Below are 10210 nucleotides of genomic sequence, written 5' to 3'. Positions count from 1 at the left end.
GTTTGTAGCCAGCCTGGGCTCTGGGCAGCTGCAGGAAGCAGTGGGCAGGCTGCAAACAGCCACTCTGGGCTCCACCGCTCTGGCATCAGCTCCATACTGGTGGCAACTGTGTGTGTACCTTGGGGCAGACAGCAGGTCAGCGCAGCCCTCCCCCAGGTGCACGCACAGTCGACACCAGCATAGAGATGATGCAGGAGCTGTGGAGCCCAATGCAGCTGTTTGCAGCCTGCCACTGCTTGCTGCAGCTGCCCAGAGCCCGGGCTGGCTACAAACAGCTGTGCCGGGCTCCAGAGCCCTGTCATCACCTCCATGCCAGGAGCAGGGGAGAGGCTGGGGTTGTGCTGCCTCAGGCCCCTCCCCCACAGCCCGCTCAGACGCACGGGTGCACATGCAGGTATGGAACTGATGCAGGGGCTCCGGAGACCAGCGCAGCTATTTGTAGCCTCCTGGCTGCAGACCGCCCCAGCTCTGGGTAGCTGCTGTGAGCCACAGAGCCCAGGCTGCTCCCAGCAGGCAGCTGGGATGCTGCAAGCACTGCTAGGAGCAGCCCGGGCCCCGGCAGCTACCCAGAGCTGGTGCTGGCCATGGTATGCCAAGCAAAACGGCCTCGCATGCCATGCTCGGCACGCATGCCGGGGGTTGCTGACGCCTGTCATAAGGTTTCCCCAACAGCAGGTGGAGACCCCAGCCTTATAATACCCACCCCTAACAAACACTCAGAGATGTAAATAGGGATTGGTCAAGAGATTGACAGCGGGGGAAAGAATACAAGTTTCCTACTCCTCTTTCTGTTCCCTTTTGCTTGATACAGTTGTCTGGAGGAGGAGAAGTGAATCAAAATGTCATACTCGTGTCTGTGTATTTGTAATATGGTCACACATCAATTCCATTATGCGAACTGATGCATTTATAACAATATTTTAGAATCATATTCTCCTTTGGTGCAGCAGATGTTTATGTCAAATACCAGCTGAAGTCTGAAGAAAGGGTTCAGTTTTTCTCTCTTCATTATTGAATAATGAGCACATCTTTCTCCATGACTTTAGACTGCAGGATGAGGATGTTATCAAAATGAGATGTGCAAGGCTCTTGTACCTCAAATGGAGCCTGGACTCCTCCCGGGGCTCTGCAAGGATCAACATTTCCAAGCTGTCATGCTTTCCCTTTACCACCCCACATCATCCTAACTACCACAAGGAATAGCTGCTTTCTCCGATGTTGGAAGGGAAGATAAGCAGACAGTTGTCATGCCATGAATAAGATCATGAAGTGATAATGAGAAGAAGACACAGCTTCCCACTTACAGAACTAGTGGCATCACTTCCTGACACATTTAGTTTTATGCTGAACGCAGGTTGACCCTGAATTATGCAAGATTTGTGGGGTTACTTAATCCAAATATCTAAGGCAATTTTTCACTGCTTTGTTTTACCAACCAGGTCCTTTTGAAATCCAGCTTGTATATGACGTGTACAACAAATGACAATGGTTAAAGTTGCAGCTAACACCTTAATCCTGTAAACAGTGTGAACAGACTCAGCACACGTTGTTTGATTTGCTTCTTAGTTTGAGTGCTGGAGCATATTTGAAGATAGTGAGTGATAAAAAGCTGAGTATGTTTTGGCATGTAAAAGTTTTTTGTGTGTGCTTTAGTAGTTCAGGTTACAGCAACTGCTTGGACACAGTGAGGATCTGATGTGTATGGGGAAGACAAAAAGTGAGTCAGACAAAAAAATAAAAAACTCCAGGCATCGTATTTAGTTGCGTAACAATACTCCAGCTAGTACAATTGGAGCAGCCACACTGACCTCACAGATGAAAGCACTATTCAAGATCTGGTTTCCAGATGTTTCAATAGAGTGTAGGCAGCTGCTAGCAGACGAGCTGTAACAGGGAGCATTTGCAGTCTAAGTGCTCAAACACAAGAGATGATTGTGTTAATTCTCTCATTTGCCTTGGTGTGGAACAAAGTGCAAAGTTGGGGATTCAAGGATGGAGTCCTGCATAACTCCATTTGGCTAGGTAAGAAAGAATTTCATTCATGAATGTTTTGCTGCAGAAATAACTACCTTTCTTTCAAACCATATAAAAATCAGCCATGCATTAAACACAGGCAAAATCCTGCACTGAAGTTGCTAGGATTCTTATCTGAATAATGATTGTTTTGAAGTTCTTGATGTTTTTACTGTTAACTACCTAACCAAAGCTTATTACACAAGAAAAGAAACACCAGGAAATATCTAAGTTGAGTATATTCTCTGAAAGCATGAGCTGAAGTGAACATAATTACTGTTAAATGAGAGTATAAAAGAAAAATATGAACGTATAAAAAGAAGCAACTGCAAAAGGAACACACTGTCTTTTGCATGAACGTGGCATGTGTATTGTGTCCCAAACCCAAAACTAGAGGATTAGGAATAGTAGCTCTCTTCACAGTTCTAGTATTTCCTAGATTTTCTATAAAAACACAGGAAATTTATGTTTTTGCTATGTTTTGCTCGCATCATTAAACAGCTAAGGGATAATTATGAAAGAATGAGCCATACTAAAACACTGTGCTGACAGTGTCTTATTTCAGTAATGGGTTAGGTTTATAGGTTATTTCCCCAAATTTTCTACAACATCAGAGCAAGCATGTGTAATGTGTGTGCTGACTTATATACAAATATGTATACAGTGTTTTACCTTTTACAAAATATTATGTATTTATTAAAGCATTTCTAACCATTTTAATTTCCAGATTTCATGCAGCATCTGAGCTGCATTCTTTTAACTCTTTAACAGCTTTCTAGAGTATCCTGGGTGGTACGTGGCTAGTACCCCCTCTCCAATTGAAGGGATGTTAGCTGGTGTAAGTGTGCTGTGGGAACGTGACTGCCTACCTTAAGCCAGCTCGCCTCCCTCCCCTACTGAGCAGAGCAGAGATCATGGGCACCCAGTAAGGTTTAACTATTTACAGATTTAATTTACAGCGCAGTGTCAATACAGCTTATTGAACAGGAACTATCTACAGATTTAAATTTACAGAGACTGTGAATCTTATTAAAATATATACACAGGCAATAATAACTGGATATGGCAGATGCAGGCTCTTTATCAACATAGGCCTTGACCCTCAGCGGTCTTCTGGTTAGCGTACAGCCCCTACCCTCAGCAGGCCCTCCAGGGAGCAGGCAAGGGAACAAGCGACAGCAAACACAGGTTAAACAATATGTCAGCAGATGAAACCTGGCAGGGATAAAACAATAGTCTGAGCATACATAAACAAGACTACATCAGTAAAATTCAACACACAAAGATAACAAACACAGGAAAGTAAAATACCGAACAAGGGGTACTCTAGTAGACCCTCGAGCAACTAAACAACTAGCAGGCAAAACAAGGCAGCTAATGAGCGTTTCGTAACACACCATTAAAGTACACAAGTTTACGGTAAAGGACACAATTTACAGGCCATTCCCCAGTGTAAGGAATGAGGGCAATCTTAAACAGTTACTTAATGAAACAGACAATGGTACAGCAATTGTGCCAAGGGAAGGAATAATAGAAGGAAACAAAACAGGTTACTATAAAGAAACACCGTCACCCACAACTAGTCCACGTGACTAGAATGGCTCAGTAACCATGAAGCCGGGGGGGCCCGCCTCTGCTGTGGAAACCACGTCTCTTCCCCTCCCTAGGACTACAATCCACTACCCAGGTAACTCACAACTCCCCAACATCTCTGGTGGGCTTAGCTCATCTGTCTGTCTCTCTCTCTCTGTGGGGTTGGCTGCAGGGGCTTCTCTACCTCACTGGGATGGCCACCCCATCCTGCTGCCACTTGCTGCAGAAAGGCCCGAGCTACTTCGTACAGCTACACAGGTCTATGAGCCCTCTCAGGCCCCATGCACCACTCTGTGCACCATGAGGGGGCTTCTGCCTCTTGCAGAGATGGGGACCCACGTTGCCTTGTGCAGCCACACTGTCCCTTCAGCTCCGTTCAGGCCCTGTGTGCCACTTTGTTCACCATGGGGGCTTCTGCCTCTTGCAGGGATGGAGACCTGTGCTGCCTCATGCAGCCACGGGGGCCCTTTGGCTCCCTCCGAGCCCTGTGCACTGCTCCGCGCACCAGCACCGCAGCTGCCTCAGTGGCGGGGGCTGGCATGCAGCCACTCACTGCTTCCCACTCACGAAGGCTTCTTCAGGGCACTTCTGGGGATGCTCCACTGGTCAGGTCCACCAGCCCTTCTGCAGTCCTTCTTCGTCCCTTGTTGAAGCCTCCCATGTGCTTTTATCCCTTCTGGAGGCTCTGCCCCAAGACTGAAAATTGACCAATGGGGAAGCCTGAGGGATTAGTTCTCCCTCAGGGCCTCTTCTTCACCTTGCCCTTGTGTCAGGGTGGGGCAAGTCTGTCTCCTGCCTTCTCTTGATCGGTGGGGAAGGGAAATGCCCCCACCAATCGACCTGAGCCATCTGGGCTCAAGCCAACAAGCCGGCCAGCCTGCCACACTAGGTTATCCAGTCCTTGCCCTGAAAAGCTTACAGACTAAAAGACGTATGAGGGAGAGAAATGTATGCACGCACTCCACTTTTCTATTTAAGTACACTTTAATTGCCTCCCCTCCACAATAAGGCATGAGCATGGCCATGGGTTTTGATATTTGTGGTGTCAGAGTAGAAGGAAGATGATAAGGTAAAGGAGATAGCCCTGTTGCAAATCATCTCAGGGAGGATGAGCAAGAAGAGCAAATTAAGAGAGATTTGTGAGATAAGTAGTCAAAGCTAATATTCCTGGCTGAAGCAGGTACGGGGAGGTGGTGTGCTCAGACATAGGAGTTAGTAGGCCTACATGATGTGGTATGTGATGGGGAAAGCCATATGGTCAAGAGACTCTTTGACCCAGAGACTGTCACTTATCGCATACTTGTACAGAGGTATAATGGGTCCCAGCTGGTTATAATCTTTAGGTGCTTTCAGAATATAAATATTAAATAATAATGGTAAAATCTAAACAGCTTCATTTTATATAGACTGAGTGTCAGTATCGGGTTTTATTCCACTGTAGAAAATATCCTAGGTTTGCATCATCACCCACCCCTTTAAAAGGAAGAAACATGGAGTTATATTGGACTGAATACGGATAATGTTCCCTGCTGTTACCATTCTTATGAATACCAAATAGGAAGCACTTGCAATAAAGCAGTGGTGTCAAACTCACTTGGCTCCCCTGAGACATGCAGCATGTGGGCCTGGTTTGGGCCCTGTGCTACATGCAGTGCAAAATGCTAGTTTGCACTGGCATGGGAAATACCATGACCACTAAGGCAGTTTTCCTAGTTGCTAGGGATAACTGCTTTTCTGGCATGGGCCAGAGATAATGTATAGTTAACCTCCCACTTTTATTTCCCATGGGAAGGTCTTGGCTTTACACCCGCTTTATGGAAGTGGGAGACTCCTCCCTAGCTTGCTCCTGCAGCCAAGCTGAGGGCAAGCAAAACTCGGGAGAATCCAAACCCCAAACCTCCGGGCTTGGGCCTACACGTAGGATGCCCACCAAATGATTTGGAAACATATGAAGCCCCAAGTGCAGGAGGAAGATGTTTGCCGGTAGTAGGGCTGCATATGGTTCTTGAATGACTCACGGATTTTGAATTGATTTAGCTGATTTGACTTGGAACATGACAAATTTTCCATAAAAAAAAATGCTGGACCAGTCTTGTGTGCTAGATCCAGTGTGCAGGGCTGGTTTATGGACCTGAGCCAGACCAACCTGGATCCAGTGTGCAGGGATGGTCTGCAGGCTTGATCCAGACTGACCTGGATCTATTGTGCAGGGCTGGACTGGCCTGGGTACCACATGCTGCATGTACCCTGGACCAGCCCTGCATGCTGTATGCAGAGCATGCCAGCTCCAGCCTGGCATAGCCTGAGATGCATGGGACCAATCTGGGGCCCATGCTGTACATAGCATCCATACCAGACCAGCCCTTTAAGCTGGATCCAGCATGGGCCAGCATGGGCAGCCTGTCTGCCAACCCAAACTGAACAGCCCCAAATCCAATGTGCAGGGCTGGGCTGGCCCAGGCACTACATGTAAAATGTGCCTCAAATTAGCCCCATATTATATGCAGCCCACACCAGGCTCTGCATACCACATTGAGCGCGTATGGCCGGTTCCAATGTATGCTCCATTGGAGCAGACAGCACTGTAGGCCAAATAATCCAGATCCAGGAACCATACCTTTGACATCCCTATAATAAAGAATGTATCATGCCTGCAAAGATAAATGAAAGGTAATGGTAAAGACTAATCATTTGTGTACGTGTACAAAAAAAGGAGTACTTCAGACCACATTTTGTTCTTGTTTTACTCCTCTAAAACTGTGCACTAACCTAAGAGCTGCTATCTACACCAGTCTAGGAACAGTGATTACACGTGGGGTTTATGGGAGGATCACTAGCCCCATCAAAAGTAGCAATAAGGCTCATACCACAAGTGGGGTGGTCCCCACTAAAGCCAAAAAACACTGTCCTATACACTAATTATTGCAACAGAATTATTGAAACATTGATTTCTCTTGGTGAGAAAAGAGAAATGAACAAATTATCAATGAATAGTCAGTGCAGTTACTCATAATGAAGTGAAATCTCACAAGGCCACAGCAAGTCTTCACAGTCTTCGAATAAACATGTTTTGATTGTGATGTAAGCCATAAAATAAATAACCTATTTTCATCTCATGCTGACTGTAGTAGTATGCAAACAATGTCCTTGTTTTTCCCTAGAAAAACAACCACATTAAATAAAATAACACAGTGAGCATTTATCAAAGGCCATAAAGACATAAGAAAGGAAGAAGCCAACAATACTAGAATAAAGAGAAGCATACCTAAAGGATGGCCTAGTCACATTTGAAGTCTGCTTTAATTTAGACTTTACAAAGCAAAGTCCAAAAGAATGAATTTTTTTCTTTTTTTCCCCAACAAAATAAGGCATTATAGCAATAACCTAAAAGCCACCAGATCTCAATTTAAGGTGAGATTAGAGATATACATGCTTTCATCTTATTTCTATGCATTTCTTTGTCTTAGATTCACTTACTAAACAAAGATCCATGCTTCAGCTGAATATATTAGCTTCATGCTCACACCTTGTTTATTTGACTTAGAGTCTGCTTTCACAATATTCACATTATGCCGGAAAAGTTATTGTAATGCTAATGAGAACAACAGAGCAACATTGCACAAATATTTCTGTTGTGTTGTTAAAAAATCCTGGATTGTCATAATGGGACAAATGTATCCCTGGTGTGACCCCATTGAGGGCAGTGGAGTTATACAAGGCTGAATTTTGGCCACACAGGGAAAAATAATTTGATTTAATCAGCCTGAAAAGATGGGAGTAGAAAATAAACTTGCAAAGGATGATTTTTCTTTTTAAGGTAAATTCTTCATGGAATAGACATTTTTCTTCTAAAGAAGTAAAAAGAATAAACAAACATTTAGTCCCAAAAAGCACAGTAGCAGCTAATTTTTTGGTTGTTTCCAAGGCAATACGTAAATAGAGAACACACTTTTTAATAATGGTAATTCAATAAGCCAAATAGAAATTGCTTACTTACGTTGCTTAGAAATGATTTAAAGGGTGCAATTGAAAGCCTTTCCTAAGGCAAGGAGTAACACGCTGAAAACTAAGAAAATTGGGCATCAGGTGACTTTGTGAAACAGTGAACTGATAGGTGTAGGTTTTTAAGAGAATAGTGTAATGAATAGCTCTGCAAAGGGCCTAGTATAACCTGGGAGCACTGTATCATCTGTACATCACAACAAGTCATAGAAAGCAACTAGAGCAGCCTCAGAGCTGCTGTAAACTGAATGTAATGGATCTCAAGAGCCTATCTGCAACCCAGAATTGCTAGAATGTGTCTCCTTCCAACCACACATACCCAGCCTAATACATGCCCACCATAGAAGGAACAGCATGAGGGTGGGGAAAATGGTGGGTAAGAAGATCTGTCAGTTCTCTTGCCTTCTCTATTCTTTGAGACCCTAAACTCTGAATCATGTTTCGTTGCTGTTGTTGTCATTTAACATACTTTCTTGACTAAAAAGCACTGAACCCCTGTGGAGAGCATCCTTGTTCTAGTAGACATTCTTAAACTTCTGGACAAAAGAGTAAGAGCTATTCCTGGCTCTGTTTTCCTTCCTCACAACTAGTTTAAGGCCATATAATGTGAAATATGAATGTGAAGCTTAGATAAATTACTCCAGTTTTTAAAACTGCCCACTTATCCCAAAAGTAATTGTTTTCTGCTTCCCCTTTAATTTTCTAATACCTTCCCCCAGTCTCTCATTCATTTTAGTGGCACTTTGTGTCAAGTGCTGTAGTTTTAATCCCCAAACAGAAGAGTTATTCAACAGTCTGATGTCACCTGACAGTATGAAAATGTGTTATTATTATGAAAATGCATTATCATCTAACTGTCCATGAAGTCCAAGGAGAGCCAGAAGATCAAGTGATGAAAGGACCACATGCTGTCAGTCCCACTTGTACTGCACCCTGTGACAGAATCCTAAGGAACGATGGAGAAATCTGTGGCAAATGGCTTAATTTTACTGTATTTCAAATAAAAAGGAAGGAAAGCAAAGGCAGTACACAAAATAGATACAGTTTTTACAGAAGAGGCTGCTACCCACTCAACAGGCCTTGAAGGCCTCTCTATGGACAGGCATAAACACAGAATGGTCCAAAGACTTTCTAAGAATCTTTTGTTACTATTAAGGGAGAGGAGTTCCCAGACAGAGATCAAGGGGGAATTATCTTTCTTTCCACCAGCCCTATGCTTTAGGAAGAGACAGCCTATAGAGCTGCTGTAATAAACTCCAGCTGGACTATTTCCTGCCTATATTACATCGTTCAATTCTCTAGTGTATAAGTGGAATAAACTGAATGATATGCTAACATTCATATCTGCACAATACTCTGTTGCAGATATATTTTTGCTGCTTTTGTTGTCTCAATGTATTAAAAACAGATTGACAGATATGATTAATAAATAAAGATAGCACCGCATTTTAATGGTGACACAAGGAATTATAGCAAACCTCAGAGCTCAGCGGGGTATGTGTGTGTGGTCTCCCCTGCCAATGGCTACCAGCAGATCATTTCATAAGGGAGTACTAAAGATGTAAACTGGTGATTACTCCCAGGAACAGGAGACCACCCATAGACCCCAATTCATGAAGACTAAAAAGCTCAAAGTATAGAGTCTTTTACACAAATTGCAAAGTAGGAACCTTCTCTATTTGCAAAACAAACCTGTCAGCAGTATTCTGTCCACATGGAGACTTCAGAAGCCATGCAATAGAGCAAAACATGAGTTTTAAGGATCAGGATTTGTAAGCACCAGTGTCAGATAGTGGGGAAACTGCATAGGAAATTTCAGGCTCTAAGACTGGTAAATCCAAGATGCTGACCTTACCAGGACTCTCTGAGGTTGTGTTCTCAAGGGCTGCATGCAAAGAAAGGGAGGTTAGCTACCCTGACGGTCAGTGACTGACTGTACTTTAGGGCCGTCCATAAATTAGAACAGTCCTGAGACTCGCTCGCTCTTTCGTTTCACAGGTCTTGAGGGCCTAGAACCACCTTAAGTAAAGCCTTCCATCTCCTCCTATCTTGTGCAGGCTCCTCCCATCTTATAACATCTTCACTTACCCCTTCCCAATCTGTTTTTATATTATCTTCCAATCAGTGCCTTTGACTACCTTGAGGTCTGATACCCCACTCCACCTCAGCTTCTTGCCTCATGTCTTCTCTCATTATCCCTCACAATAAACCCATTTCATTCTCTGCACTGTTATCTTGCTCAGGACATCTTTTGTAAAGGTCTTTTTTAAAGGTCTGCAAGCTCTTGATTATCTCCTTTTCCATATCCCATTTTCTTTTACTGCACCAAATATTTTCCATAGCACTTTGTTTTCAAACACTTGTAGTCTTTTTCTATTTGCCTTTGTCCGTGATTCACAAGCATACAAGAGGACAGGTTGAATATGTTCTATAAAGCTGAATTTTAAGGTTTCTTGAGATTTTTCCTTGGTGATATTATTTTATCCAGGCTCGACAGGCATATAAATAGCACTGTAAATTCTTGTCTTTATTTCTTCAGTTGTTTGATTGTTCTCAGTGATTATTGTTTCTAGATATTTAATTTTTTCTCCCTTTTCCACAA

General features: G+C 43.5%; 1 protein-coding gene across 1 annotated transcript in view; it reads left to right on the top strand.

Moving 5' to 3' along the window:
- Nucleotides 1-1824: 1824 nt before the first annotated feature.
- Nucleotides 1825-10210, top strand: part of TNFAIP6 (TNF alpha induced protein 6) — a 31032-nt gene continuing 22646 nt past the window's right edge. Inside the window, exon 1 of the mRNA XM_019522427.1 lies at nt 1825-2022. Coding sequence (XP_019377972.1) covers nt 1929-2022 — 94 coding nt within the window. The 5' untranslated portion in view covers nt 1825-1928. The remainder of the gene's footprint in view (nt 2023-10210) is intronic.

The sequence above is a fragment of the Gavialis gangeticus genome, unplaced genomic scaffold (assembly GCF_001723915.1).
Source record: "Gavialis gangeticus isolate Ggan-Ray unplaced genomic scaffold, GavGan_comp1, whole genome shotgun sequence".
Lineage (NCBI taxonomy): Eukaryota > Metazoa > Chordata > Crocodylia > Gavialidae > Gavialis > Gavialis gangeticus.
This window is presented reverse-complemented; position numbering and strand designations above follow the sequence as displayed.